The sequence below is a fragment of the Notolepis coatsorum genome (genome assembly GCF_963971535.1).
Source record: "Notolepis coatsorum genome assembly, chromosome: 18".
In the NCBI taxonomy this organism is placed as follows: Eukaryota; Metazoa; Chordata; class Actinopteri; order Aulopiformes; family Paralepididae; genus Notolepis; species Notolepis coatsorum.
Window position 1 is genome coordinate 4,231,594 of NC_140182.1, and position 15,925 is coordinate 4,247,518.

General features: G+C 37.6%; 1 protein-coding gene across 1 annotated transcript in view; it reads left to right on the forward strand.

Annotated features, from left to right (window-relative positions):
- LOC311244799 (NACHT, LRR and PYD domains-containing protein 6-like) overlaps window positions 1-15,925 on the forward strand; it is a gene marked incomplete at its 3' end in the record, with an annotated part of 98,712 nt that overhangs the window by 69,530 nt on the left and 13,257 nt on the right. The window contains exons 2-5 of the mRNA XM_084334486.1: window positions 11,819-12,077; window positions 12,368-12,421; window positions 13,725-13,778; window positions 13,906-14,002. Coding sequence (XP_084190612.1) covers window positions 11,828-12,077; window positions 12,368-12,421; window positions 13,725-13,778; window positions 13,906-14,002 — 455 coding nt within the window. The 5' untranslated portion in view covers window positions 11,819-11,827. The remainder of the gene's footprint in view (window positions 1-11,818; window positions 12,078-12,367; window positions 12,422-13,724; window positions 13,779-13,905; window positions 14,003-15,925) is intronic.

Below are 15,925 nucleotides of genomic sequence, written 5' to 3' on the forward strand. Positions count from 1 at the left end.
TAGGTCTACATTTCAATGCTGCTGCTCCACCAGCAAGCAACCCATACGGGATACACTTGACTAACCCGTCCTCCTTTGGTGTCTCTCGGGATGATGATCCTTATCCAGAAGCAGCATTCCAAGGCAGGTTCCAAAGTCCTCCATTGTCCAAGTAAGATCGGGTTTTTACTTGTGTAGCGACTATCCTGATGTCCTGGTAGACGCCCGGTTGGGTGCGGGGATTCCTCGTCTTTGATGCGCAATTAGAAAAAATACAATGTCGAGTCTATGTCACCTGCCGTTGGGTGAAGTTCCCATTTAATTGAAGTATTTAGCATAATACATGTGATGAGCCAAACAATAATTTCTGCATAATGCTGTTAATAATACTTAAAACGAGCGAGGGTACGTGCGTGTGTTCATGTTCATGCGGTAAAAAACGTGAGATCTCTCCGTCACCCATACCTAGATACCTTGATTGACATAGCCTACACCTGTGCCTTTATTCAAAACCTATGCGCTCCGTGCTGCCACACAGTGATGAACTTAACAAACTACAAACTTAGCACAAAAACAATCAAATAGCTCCTACAATATCTATATCTGTACATATCCCTTACCTACTCTTACTAGAGACGCTCAGCCAGTACTCATATAACTAGGTTATATACATAACCTATCGTTTTGCTTGTACAGTTGTACAGTTTCCCCCACCCCGCCTACCCATATAATTTCCTATAATTTCCTTTGTTGTGAGGGACCAGATTGGGAGACAGTAAGATATTGGTGAAAGAAAAATTGCATGTAGATATGTGTTTGAAACAGTGAGGGTGAGAAATGGTCTGATGATCTGGCTGTAAACAAATAGTTTTTGATTTGCCTTCTTGACTAAGCTATTGATGTGATGTTTGTAAGTGAGGCATGTGTGTCAAGAGTTACTCCAAGGTATTTTACTAGTGCCTGTTGTCTTTAACTGTAGTGTCTGTCTGCTGTCTTCATAACCACACACACACTGTGTGTCTGTACTTCTTTATTAAATTTTTTTTTTATCTCCCGTCCTCCCCAATATTTTTTACTCACAGCCACCACTGACACACACATTGGGGGATGTTTTAAAAATATAATTTAACATATAATATAATATAATAATTTGTGCTTCACCAAAAAATTTGGTCAGCAGCCGCCACTGGTCTGTATGCCTGTATGCGCGTCTGTGCGTGTGTACGTGTGTGTATGTCCCAGTGTGTGTAAGCGTGAGTGAGAGATGGGAGAATGGATTGACTGGGGAGCACAGTGAAAATTGTTCATGAGAGTGACACTGAACATTCTGTAGATCTGTCGATTGAATGTGAAACCTCATGAAAATAAAAAGATTTAAAACAGAATAAAGAAAATATGTTATTCATCTGAAATAATGAAAACACTTTATTCATCTACAATAATGAGAATATTTTATTCATCTAGAATAATGAATACTTTATTCATCTAGAATAATGAAGACTTTATTCATCTAGAATAATGAAGACTATTCATCTGGAATAACGAAGACTTTATTCATCTAGAATAATGAATACTTTATTCATCTGGAATAATGAAGACTATTCATCTGGAATAATGAAGACTTTATTCATCTAGAATAATGAAGACTTTATTCATCTAGAGTAATGAAGACTTTTTTCATCTGGAATAATGAAGACTTTATTCATCTAGAATAATGAAGACTTTATTCATCTAGAATAATGAAGACTTTATTCATCTAGAATAATAAGGACTTTATTCATCTGGAATAATGAAGACTTTATTCATCTAGAATAATGAAGACTTTATTCATCTAGAATAATGAAAGTACTTTATTCATCTAGAATAATGAGGACTTTATTCATCTAGAATAATGAAAATACTTTATTCAACTAGAAGAATAAAGACGTTATACATCTAGAATAATGAAAGTACTTTATTCATCTAGAATAATGAAGACTTTATACATCTAGAATAATGAAGACTTTATTCATCTAGAATAATGAAGACTTTATTCATCTAGAATAATGAAAATACTTTATTAATCTAGAATAATAAAGACTGTATTCATCTAGAATAATAAAGACCTTATATATCTAGAATAGTAAAGACTTTATTCATCTAGAATAATGAAAGTACTTTATTCATCTAGAACAATGAAAATACTTTATACTTCTACTATAATGTGTTTCTTTTAGACCCATTACATATAAAACAGGTTTAACTATATACTGTAATGTCTTTCTCTATAGACCCATAACATATAAGCCAGGTAGTAACTATATAATGCCTTTATAGACCAATAACATATAAGTCAGGTATTAACTATATGTCTTTATAGACCCATAATATATACGCAAGGTATTAACTATATAATGTCGTTCTCTATAGTATAGACCCATAACATATAAGCCAGGTATTAACTATATAATGTCTTTCTCTATAGTATAGACCCATAACATATAAGCCAGGTATTAACTATATAATGTCTTTATAGACCCATAACATATAAGCCAGGTATTAACTTTATCTATAGTATAGACCCATAGACCCACTCCCCTCTGCTCACCAACAACGAAGCAGTGGAGAGGGTCACAGAGTTCAAGTTCCTGGGTCTCAGTGTGAGTGAGAGCCTGTCCTGGAGCACCAACACCGCCTCAGTGATCGGGAAAGCTCAGCAACGCCTATACTACCTAAGGAAGCTGAAGCAGGCTGGCCTGCCACCAAATCTCCTTGTCAACTTCTATCATTCAATTTCCATCTTTTTTTCTTTTCTTCCCCTTTCATTTCCCCTTCCCTTCCCTCATACCCACCCCATCCCCCCCACACCGGAGTTGTTGAAAACACATCTGCAAAACATTGACAATACATTTATTTGATCACAGGCTGACTTTCGTGCTAGACATTAACATGGTAATTCACTCATTCTGGCTCCTTTTGGAGTGTAATCTTGTTCCACCGGATATGTGGGTCTTCAATAGTTTTAGTTTCGTGTGTGGGTGTCACCTGTGTGTGTGTGTGTGTGTGTGTGTGTGTGTGTGTGTGGGTGTGGATGACACTGTTTTGAATGTAACTGTTGATTGGCCAGGCAAACCCAGGCAGGGTATGGTGTTGTACTGGGTATTTAAACCCATGACAGTTGTGGGAGGGGAGGCAGACACCCAGTCTGACGTCCTCCTCCATCATCTTGAGATACTGTGCTATACGTGACGTGAGTAACCATGATTCTGAATGTTAACAACTGTTTTTGTTGTCTAGATTAATGTAAGGTCAATGCACTGGACCAGGTTTTTGTAATGGATAATGTAATGCACAGTATATATCATTTGTCTACCTGTGTGGACCAAAAATACTATCCAGGGTCTCTCCACCTATAATAAATATGGGATAAACAAACCACTTCTGTTGTGTACACCGTTCTGTTCATCATCTCATCATTAAGCAAACAATGTTGATTAACTACCTTTGATTACACCAATATACGACAAATGCTTCTCAGAGCTCCTTTAATCAACATCTTTGTCTGGCATTCTGTCCATATTGTTTCTTAATAGCAATTTGTGCTGTTTACTGTTTAATAACCAAAAATACACTACACCATTAGTTTTCAAGTTTCAAGTTTCTTTAATAGTTGTCATACAGAAGTACAGAATACTTTCATACAAAATGCTTCTTACTGTTACGCTCCAGAGACTGTGCTAGACAAGATAGTATCAAATAACATCAAATAACATAGTATGGCTTGTAAATTAGAAGTAGAAAATGAGGTCACAGTGTTCAGTATAGACATATGTACAATGTTCGATGCAGAATAGACGTAACTGAGTTACCATATAATATACAATACTATGCAGTGTACTAATATACAATACTATATAGTGCAAAGCAGAAATGGGATGAGGTACAATTTAGGTACAATTTACAGTAAGGTGTACGAGTTGTAGTGCAATCCTTTATCAATAAATATAAAGTGTGGGGAGTGGGTGCTACAGTGTGTTTGTTTAAAGTGAGTGTGTGCTATAAAGTGTGTGGAGTGGGTGCTACAGTGTGTTTGTTTAAAGTGAGTGTGTGCGTGTGGATGTGTGTGCTATGTGCGTTTGATGGTTGTTGTGTAGTGTTCATTGTTCGTTGAGCAGCCTGATGGCCTGGGGATAGAAGCTTCTTCTGAGTCTTTCTGTGCTCGCCTTGAGACTCCGGTATCGCTTGCCTGACCGCAGCAGTTCAAAGAGGCAGTTGTTCGGGTGACTGGAGTCTTTAATGATTCTCTTAGCCTTGCCCCTGCACCGCTTGTTGTAAATGTTCTGGAGGGTGGGGAGCCCCCCTCCAATTGTGCGTTTGGCTGAACGTGTCACTCTTTGTAGTCTGCTTCGGTCTTGTGCAGTGCTATTCCCAAACCAGGAGGTGATGTTGCCAGTCAGGATGCTCTCTATTGTACATGAGTAGAAGTTCTTAAGGATCTTCTGACTGACTTGGAACTATATGACTTGGAACTGACTTAACTATATAATGTCTTTATCTATAGACTCATAACATATAAGCCAGGTATTAACTATATAATGTATTTATCTATAGACCCTACTAAGTGTGTCTGACTCTTACCACCACAGACTACAATGTATAACAACGTATATCATGACGTATGACGTATATCATGCCAGTTATGGTACCTTGTGTATACTGCACCTGTGTATACTGTCTACTATACTTTACTCATAGTATATATTCAGATTCTAATTCTTTATTGCCCAATTCATTAATTAAGATTATGCATCTTGGTCATAATTCAAACAAACATGCACACTACTAATGACTGCATTGTTGATAGAAAATAGCTGCCATGGCATTTAAGCGTGCAGATGCAGTACTAGAACCTGATGCTCTACTGGCATTGCTTCTTCTGCTTGACCTTTTACTAGACACATTAGACACACTGTCTCCAGCTTTAATTTCCTCATGCAAATCAGATTTCATTTTTTCCAATTCAGCATTATCATCATTGTCCTGAAAAATCCCATTTTCCCTCAACCATGTTGACACTTCATTTACAAATGTATCATTTGTTTCCTTTGTTGCATAAAACCATTCGTCCTGCTTTCTCTGCGTATCCTCAGTTGTAGAACACTCAGCCATCAATGTATTATGTGCCTCAGAGGCAACTTGACACAGGACTTTGAACTGTTTTAGACTTTGGTGCACAAGATTTACATTGTCGTTGGAAACTAGAAGAGTGATGATTTTCCTTTTCAATTTCCTTGCTTGTGTATTGATTGATTGATTGATTGAAAACGTTATTAACAGATTGCAGAATGGGTACAATACAGTACAGCTCAATACACACAATTGTTAAGGGGATGCAGACCAGAGAAAGACTTTCGTCTTGTTTACATCAGGGTCCCCCATTTTCAATTCATCGTAACATATATGACATACATGACATACAGATAGACAGTACTGCTACATCTATACATTTATGACATACCAGATTTGCAAATACAGTACTGTTTGTGATACGAAAAGAGTCCAGAAAAAAGAGTATATACATTTGACGTAGAAACTGTACATTGGAGGAGGTGGGGGGGGGGGGGGGGGTACTGTACATTGGAGGTGGTTGGGTGGGGGGGGGGGGTTGGGTAGGAGTGGGGGGGAGGTTGGGTAGGAGGGGTGGGTGGGGGACACTGTACAACTGTACAAGCAAAACTGTACATTGGAATATTGACAAGACCATACTTGGTAACTTTTACTGTACATTGGAGGGGGTTGTGTTAGGACATTTACAGGGGCCAGTTTTTCGAATTGCAGTCTCCCGTAGGTGCTCTTTGAGAGTGGTTTTGAGAGTGGGTAGTGATTCACATTCCTTTACAGCTTTGGGTAGGGCGTTCCACATTGATCTGGCATAATTGCTAAACGTGTTTAGTCCCTTGTTTGAGCCGAATCTGGGTTTAACATGATTTGTGGAGCTCCCTCTGGTGTTGTGATCGTGGTATTCACTGACCTTTGGGAAGTATTTTGACATGTACATGGGTACCTTGGTCGTGTAGTGTATCTTGTAGACCAGGCCCATTGCAAGTTGCTGTACTCTCTCGTCTACTCTAAGCCATCCTAGGTTGTCAAAGTGGGCAGGGGTGAGGTGGGTTCTAGGAGTAAAGTCAAGCAGTAGTCTGACCAGTTTGTTTTGAGATGTTTGTAATTTTGTTTTTAGCGCCTTTGAGGTGCTTTGGTACCATGAGGTGCAAGCATAGTCGTAGTACCCTTGAATGAGTGCTCCTGCCAGAGTCTTCAGGGTATTCTTGTTTACATGTTTAAATGTACAATATGCATTTCTGTCCGTTTGGAGCCTTTCAATCATAATTGATAATCCCTTTAAAGAAGGCTTTCTTATTCTTTTCTCACAAACATTTTGCCCTTCTGTGGGCTCCACAATATCATGACGTGAATCCATTTTCGATTATACGTACTGTTCCTTTAAGAGACTGGCGCGACAGTCTCTTTCGTGAAAAAAAAGTCAATACAATAATAACAAACTTGAAAGCAGTATCCTCACAGTAGCCCACTTCTGCGTAGGTCTACATTTCAATGCTGCTGCTCCACCAGCAAGCAACCCATACGGGATACACTTGACTAACCCGTCCTCCTTTGGTGTCTCTCGGGATGATGATCCTTATCCAGAAGCAGCATTCCAAGGCAGGTTCCAAAGTCCTCCATTGTCCAAGTAAGATCGGGTTTTTACTTGTGTAGCGACTATCCTGATGTCCTGGTAGACGCCCGGTTGGGTGCGGGGATTCCTCGTCTTTGATGCGCAATTAGAAAAAATACAATGTCGAGTCTGTGTCACCTGCCATTGGGTGAAGTTCCCATTTAATTGAAGTATTTAGCATAATACATGTGATGAGCCAAACAATAATTTCTGCATAATGCTGTTAATAATACTTAAAACGAGCGAGGGTACGTGCGTGTGTTCATGTTCATGCGGTAAAAAACGTGAGATCTCTCCGTCACCCATACCTAGATACCTTGATTGACATAGCCTACACCTGTGCCTTTATTCAAAACCTATGCGCTCCGTGCTGCCACACAGTGATTAACTTAACAAACTACAAACTTAGCACAAAAACAATCAAATAGCTCCTACAATATCTATATCTGTACATATCCCTTACCTACTCTTACTAGAGACGCTCAGCCAGTACTCATATAACTAGGTTATATACATAACCTATCGTTTTGCTTGTACAGTTGTACAGTTTCCCCCACCCCGCCTACCCATATAATTTCCTATAATTTCCTTTGTTGTGAGGGACCAGATTGGGAGACAGTAAGATATTGGTGAAAGAAAAATTGCATGTAGATATGTGTTTGAAACAGTGAGGGTGAGAAATGGTCTGATGATCTGGCTGTAAACAAATAGTTTTTGATTTGCCTTCTTGACTAAGCTATTGATGTGATGTTTGTAAGTGAGGCATGTGTGTCAAGAGTTACTCCAAGGTATTTTACTAGTGCCTGTTGTCTTTAACTGTAGTGTCTGTCTGCTGTCTTCATAACCACACACACACTGTGTGTCTGTACTTCTTTATTACATTTTTTTTTTTATCTCTCCCGTCCTCCCCAATATTTTTTACTCACAGCCACCACTGACACACACACTGGGGGATGTTTTAAAAATATAATTTAACATATAATATAATATAATAATTTGTGCTTCACCAAAAAATTTGGTCAGCAGCCGCCACTGGTCTGTATGCCTGTATGCGCGTCTGTGCGTGTGTACGTGTGTGTATGTCCCAGTGTGTGTAAGCGTGAGTGAGAGATGGGAGAATGGATTGACTGGGGAGCACAGTGAAAATTGTTCATGAGAGTGACACTGAACATTCTGTAGATCTGTCGATTGAATTTGAAACCTCATGAAAATAAAAAGATTTAAAACAGAATAAAGAAAATATGTTATTCTTCTGAAATAATGAAAACACTTTATTCATCTACAATAATGAGAATATTTTATTCATCTAGAATAATGAATACTTTATTCATCTAGAATAATGAAGACTTTATTCATCTAGAATAATGAAGACTATTCATCTGGAATAACGAAGACTTTATTCATCTAGAATAATGAAGACTATTCATCTGGAATAATGAAGACTTTATTCATCTAGAATAATGAAGACTTTATTCATCTAGAGTAATGAAGACTTTTTTCATCTGGAATAATGAAGACTTTATTCATCTAGAATAATGAAGACTTTATTCATCTAGAATAATAAGGACTTTATTCATCTGGAATAATGAAGACTTTATTCATCTAGAATAATGAAGACTTTATTCATCTAGAATAATGAAAGTACTTTATTCATCTAGAATAATGAGGACTTTATTCATCTAGAATAATGAAAATACTTTATTCAACTAGAATAATAAAGACGTTATACATCTAGAATAATGAAAGTACTTTATTCATCTAGAATAATGAAGACTTTATACATCTAGAATAATGAAGACTTTATTCATCTAGAATAATGAAGACTTTATTCATCCAGAATAATGAAAATACTTTATTAATCTAGAATAATAAAGACTGTATTCATCTAGAATAATAAAGACCTTATATATCTAGAATAGTAAAGACTTTATTCATCTAGAATAATGAAAGTACTTTATTCATCTAGAACAATGAAAATACTTTATACTTCTACTATAATGTGTTTCTTTTAGACCCATTACATATAAAACAGGTTTAACTATATACTGTAATGTCTTTCTCTATAGACCCATAACATATAAGCCAGGTAGTAACTATATAATGCCTTTATAGACCAATAACATATAAGTCAGGTATTAATAAAGAATAAAGAAAATATGTTATTCATCTGAAATAATGAAAACACTTTATTCATCTACAATAATGAGAATATTTTATTCATCTAGAATAATGAATACTTTATTCATCTAGAATAATGAAGACTTTATTCGTCTAGAATAATGAAGACTATTCATCTGGAATAACGAAGACTTTATTCATCTAGAATAATGAATACTTTATTCATCTGGAATAATGAAGACTATTCATCTGGAATAATGAAGACTTTATTCATCTAGAATAATGAAGACTTTATTCATCTAGAGTAATGAAGACTTTTTTCATCTGGAATAATGAAGACTTTATTCATCTAGAATAATGAAGACTTTATTCATCTAGAATAATGAAGACTTTATTCATCTAGAATAATAAGGACTTTATTCATCTGGAATAATGAAGACTTTATTCATCTAGAATAATGAAGACTTTATTCATCTAGAATAATGAAAGTACTTTATTCATCTAGAATAATGAGGACTTTATTCATCTAGAATAATGAAAATACTTTATTCAACTAGAAGAATAAAGACGTTATACATCTAGAATAATGAAAGTACTTTATTCATCTAGAATAATGAAGACTTTATACATCTAGAATAATGAAGACTTTATTCATCTAGAATAATGAAGACTTTATTCATCTAGAATAATGAAAATACTTTATTAATCTAGAATAATAAAGACTGTATTCATCTAGAATAATAAAGACCTTATATATCTAGAATAGTAAAGACTTTATTCATCTAGAATAATGAAAGTACTTTATTCATCTAGAACAATGAAAATACTTTATACTTCTACTATAATGTGTTTCTTTTAGACCCATTACATATAAAACAGGTTTAACTATATACTGTAATGTCTTTCTCTATAGACCCATAACATATAAGCCAGGTAGTAACTATATAATGCCTTTATAGACCAATAACATATAAGTCAGGTATTAACTATATGTCTTTATAGACCCATAATATATACGCAAGGTATTAACTATATAATGTCGTTCTCTATAGTATAGACCCATAACATATAAGCCAGGTATTAACTATATAATGTCTTTCTCTATAGTATAGACCCATAACATATAAGCCAGGTATTAACTATATAATGTCTTTATAGACCCATAACATATAAGCCAGGTATTAACTTTATCTATAGTATAGACCCATAGACCCACTCCCCTCTGCTCACCAACAACGAAGCAGTGGAGAGGGTCACAGAGTTCAAGTTCCTGGGTCTCAGTGTGAGTGAGAGCCTGTCCTGGAGCACCAACACCGCCTCAGTGATCGGGAAAGCTCAGCAACGCCTATACTACCTAAGGAAGCTGAAGCAGGCTGGCCTGCCACCAAATCTCCTTGTCAACTTCTATCATTCATTTTCCATCTTTTTTTCTTTTCTTCCCCTTTCATTTCCCCTTCCCTTCCCTCATACCCACCCCATCCCCCCCACACCGGAGTTGTTGAAAACACATCTGCAAAACATTGACATTCATTTATTTGATCACAGGCTGACTTTCGTGCTAGACATTAACATGGTAATTCACTCATTCTGGCTCCTTTTGGAGTGTAATCTTGTTCCACCGGATATGTGGGTCTTCAATAGTTTTAGTTTCGTGTGTGGGTGTCACCTGTGTGTGTGTGTGTGTGTGTGTGTGTGTGTGGGTGGGTGGGTGTGGAAGACACTGTTTTGAATGTAACTGTTGATTGGCCAGGCAAGCCCAGGCAGGGTATGATGTCGTACTGGGTATTTAAACCCATAACAGTTGTGGGAGGGGAGGCAGACACCCAGTCTGACGTCCTCCTCCATCATCTTGAGATACTGTGCTATACGTGCGTAACCATGATTCTGAATATTAACAACTGTTTTTGTTGTCTAGATTAATGTAAGGTCAATGCACTGGACCAGGTTTTGTAATGGATAATGTAATGCACAGTATTTATCATTTGTCTACCTGTGTGGACCAAAAATACTATCCAGGGTCTCTCCACCTATAATAAATATGGGATAAACAAACCACTTCTGTTGTGTACACCGTTCTGTTCATCATCTCATCATTAAGCAAACAATGTTGATTAACTACCTTTGATTACACCAATATACGACAAATGCTTCTCAGAGCTCCTTTAATCAACATCTTTGTCTGACATTCTGTCCATATTGTTTCTTAATAGCAATTTGTGCTGTTTACTGTTTAATAACCAAAAATACACTACACCATTAACTATATAATGTCTTTATCTATAGACTCATAACATATAAGCCAGGTATTAACTATATAATGTATTTATCTATAGACCCTACTAAGTGTGTCTGACTCTTACCACCACAGACTACAATGTATATCAACGTATATCATGACGTATGACGTATATCATGCCAGTTATGGTACCTTGTGTATACTGCACCTGTGTATACTGTCTACTATACTTTACTCATAGTATATATTCAGATTCTAATTCTTTATTTCCCAATTCATTAATTAAGATTATGCATCTTGGTCATAATTCAAACAAACATGCACACTTCTAATGACTGCATTGTTGATAGAAAATAGCTTTGAAATTGACACAACAAACTAGAATGAATGAAAGAGCTTGGATCCAAGCTCTTGTGGAATATATCGCCAAGACCTCTTAACCTGTTTGTAAACAACGCCCCCTCCCTTCCAAACCTCCCCCTTCTCCCCCCTTTGTTCACCTGGTACTTAATCGCTCCCCCAACTGGGGAGCAGGATCTTTTTACCTGACTGACGGAGCTGGTCTGTTTAGGTGAGATCTCCAGCCACATTCTCTATTGTTGTAATGATTTGATTGATCTGGTTAATAAACCTTACTAACTGGATCCACTGAGTGAGTAAGTCATTTGACTCTATTCCTATCTAAATGGTGTTATCCCACACTCTCAATACTGAATTGACTCAGTTTGGGTCTCAAGATGAGAACATTTACAAGCTCTGCTCTGTTTCTCCAGTGATCAACAATGGAGGTGTCACAGCAACTCATCAACATTCTGGAAAACTTGAAAGAGGAGCAGCTGGTGGGGTTCAGGTTTTATTTGAACAAGACAGGATTTGGCTACACTCCCATCCCAACATGCAAGCTAGAGAACGCTGTCAGATACAAGTTGGTGGACCTGATGATGGAGAACTATGGTCCTGATGTCCTGGAGACTACAGAGAAGATACTGAAGCTGGTTGGCAGGAAAGATCTGGCCGCAGAGCTACAAATAGGTATTCTTGTCAGCCTGTCTAGATGTGTTCCAGCTGTCTTCTCTGTTCTGTGTAGATGTGTTCCAGCTGTCCTCTCTGTTCTGTGTAGATGTGTTCCAGCTGTCTTCTCTGTTCTGTCTAGATGAGTTCCAGCTGTCTTCTCTGTTCTGTGTAGATGTGTTCCAGCTGTCCTCTCTGTTCTGTGTAGATGTGTTCCAGCTGTCTTCTCTGTTTTGTGTAGATGTGTTCCAGCTGTCTTCTCTGTTCTGTGTAGATGTGTTCTTACTTATTTTGTCTTATTTGTTCTCCAGCCGTCAGGGATGAGACAGGATCAACCTCCAACACATCTGGACCCATTGAAACTGGTAAATTAAATATGAATTCTAAATGAATTGATCCTGATGTACAGTAGGTGGAGAGACTCTAGTGGTGATTGATTTTTGCAAATGATCTGTCTGCTGAATAAAAGTTGCCATTTCTGCCTGATCAGTTTTGCAATAACTTGTCATTTATAAGATAATAGCTGTATGTTACAAACAAAAAATATAGTTTGATGGTGGATTAGCAAGCCATTTTATAAATAATTGTCTTCTCTATTCTGTGTAGATGTGTTCCAGCTGTCTTCTCTGTTCTGTGTAGATGTGTTCCAGCTGTCTTCTCTGTTCTGTGTAGATGTGTTCCAGCTGTCTTCTCTGTTCTGTGTAGATGTGTTCCAGCTGTCTTCTCTGTTCTGTGTAGATGTGTTCCAGCTGTCCTCTCTGTTCTGTGTAGATGTGTTCCAGCTGTCTTCTCTGTTCTGTCTAGATGTGTTCCAGCTGTCCTCTCTGTTCTGTGTAGATGAGTTCCAGCTGTCTTCTCTGTTCTGTGTAGATGAGTTCCAGCTGTCTTCTCTGTTCTGTGTAGATGTGTTCCAGCTGTCTTCTCTGTTCTGTGTAGATGTGTTCCAGCTGTCTTCTCTGTTCTGTGTAGATGAGTTCCAGCTGTCTTCTCTGTTCTGTGTAGATGAGTTCCAGCTGTCCTCTCTGTTCTGTGTAGATGTGTTCCAGCTGTCTTCTCTGTTCCGTGTAGATGTGTTCCAGCTGTCTTCTCTGTTCTGTGTAGATGTGTTCTTACTTATTTTGTCTTATTTGTTCTCCAGCAGTCAGGGATGAGACAGGATCAACCTCCAACACATCTGGACCCATTGAAACTGGTAAATTAAATATGAATTCTAAATGAATTGATCCTGATGTACAGTAGGTGGAGAGACTCTAGTGGTGATTGATTTTTGCAAATGATCTGTCTGCTGAATAAAAGTTGCCATTTCTGCCTGATCAGTTTTGCAATAACTTGTCATTTATAAGATAATAGCTGTAAGTTACAAACAAAAAATATAGTTTGATGGTGGATTAGCAAGCCATTTTATAAATAATTGTCTTCTCTATTCTGTGTAGATGTGTTCCAGCTGTCCTCTCTGTTCTGTGTAGATGTGTTCCAGCTGTCTTCTCTGTTCTGTGTAGATGTGTTCCAGCTGTCTTCTCTGTTCTGTGTAGATGTGTTCCAGCTGTCTTCTCTGTTCTGTGTAGATGAGTTCCAGCTGTCCTCTCTGTTCTGTGTAGATGTGTTCCAGCTGTCTTCTCTGTTCTGTGTAGATGTGTTCTTACTTATTTTGTCTTATTTGTTCTCCAGCAGTCAGGGATGAGACAGGATCAACCTCCAACGCATCTGGACCCATTGAAACTGGTAAATTAAATATGAATTCTAAATGAATTGATCCTGATGTACAGTAGGTGGAGAGACTCTAGTGGTGATTGATTTTTGCAAATGATCTGTCTGCTGAATAAAAGTTGCCATTTCTGCCTGACATCAGAAAAGAAACTGGAGGAGTTTGACCTGAAGAAATATGGTGCATCAGAGGAGGCTCTTCTGGGACTGCTGCCAATGGTCACAGCCTGCCGTAAAGCTATGTAAGTATTCTGTCTAGATAATTAACAGCTCTGTAAGTGTTCTGTCATATTTAGATAATGAATTGTTCTGTCTAGATAATATCTAGATAATTAACAGCTCGGTAAGTGTTCTGTAATATCTAGATCATTTAGTGTTCTGTCTAGATAATATGTAGAAAATGAAGTGTTCTGTCTAGATAATTAGGTGGGCTGTTTAGATAATGTCTAGGTAATATTCCCTTGATTAAATTCTAAAAGAAATTTCTGAAAAAAATGTTAAATAGCGACCTCTAGGAAAAAAAGCCCTGTTTGGTATTGTACTTTGTTTACATTTTTTGTTTTGGTCTAATGTGTGGGTTGGAGTTTAGTAACTTATTATACAGTGCATTTCTCAAGACCTCTTCTCCGGAGGCTGAGGTGTGACCAGTAATATCAACCCCTCCCCCTATCCCCACTCAACCCCATCTATATAGGTAGAACAAATTTGAGAGGTGTAGCAGGTAGATATACAGGTAGAACAAGGTTAAGAGGTGTAGCAGGTATATATACAGGTAGAACAAGGTTAAGAGGTGTAGCAGGGAGATTTATTGGATTTAAATAATTATAATAATAATAAATACTATTAATTAATTCGCAAATCTCTCCTTTCCGATATAAGGAGCCATTGAATATGTTTGCACACGGTCCTTCATGCCCTCATAAGTAGCTGGCTGGGCATTTCTGTATGCAAATTCGAACTTTTTTTTTTTTTTTTTTTTTTTTTTTTAAACTTTGGCCATTTCCCTGGCTCTTTTATACGTTTATCGCATTTATACTTGGTCAAGTTCGACCGACAGAAGCAGGCTGAAAGGGTTCAGATGGGGGGGAAGACACTCTGGGAAAGGCACGGCTGCAGTCCGGGATTCAAACTCGCTCAGCCCCAGATCCGTGACGAGCACGGTTGTCCACGGCGCTGAAATAGCACTCGCGGTACGTGGTGAGCTACTGGAGCTCCCCACAAATTCGAACTTCTTATGAGGAAACATACGAGAATGTTAGTGAATTAGGCTGGGTTTTGTTCCTGTGGATTTGTGGGAGTAAATACTAAATTGGGGTTGACTTAGTATGGAGTACTGTATATTTGCACAGGATAGACTTAGGTTAGTTATATATAATATTGTGCCAGTAATAGACCAAGGATAGTTAGTTATATTTGTACCAGGCTTAGGTTAGAGGTATACACATTTGAACTGAGGCAGACTTAGAATAGAGTTATGTTCTGTATATTTATACCAAAGCATACATAGGATAGAGATTTGTAGACCTGGGATAGTATGGAGTTATGCATATTTGTACCAGGGTAGACCTAGGATAGTGTTAGGTCTGTATATTTATACCAAGGTGGGCTGTACATACACACATATTTATATTATTCATTATTCATTGATTATTATTGAGTATTCATATGCTTCACCTAGTCACTCACTCAAGATATTTTAAGAGGAAGCAGCCCTGTGTTTACTTGATCTTATTACTATATATTTTATTTGTATTTAGTTTCTTATTCCCACCTGTACCTCTCCTTTGTCTTATTCTCATTGCTGTTACTGCTTTGACACCTGCATTTCCCTACAGGGGCTAATAAAGGTGCTTCTTTTCTTATTTGAGAGCATCATCAATAACCGGTTTGATGATATTGCGAGTGGATGTACTGGGTCTGTTGCTCAATTTCCCAGTACTACCGACCTATACATGCCATGTACTGGTTTCAGCTGTCACATGGCTTCTGCTTGGTAGTCAGTGTAGTGTGAAGGACAAATACAGCTCCACCTTTATCAGCTGGTCGGATGAGAATGGAGTTGTCCTATAGCTCTTTGTGTGCATGATGTTTTGTTTAAAAAAGGGAATGTTGCATTTGAGTCTGGGAATGTCCTGTTGCATTTGCTTGCTGTATGTGTTTATGGC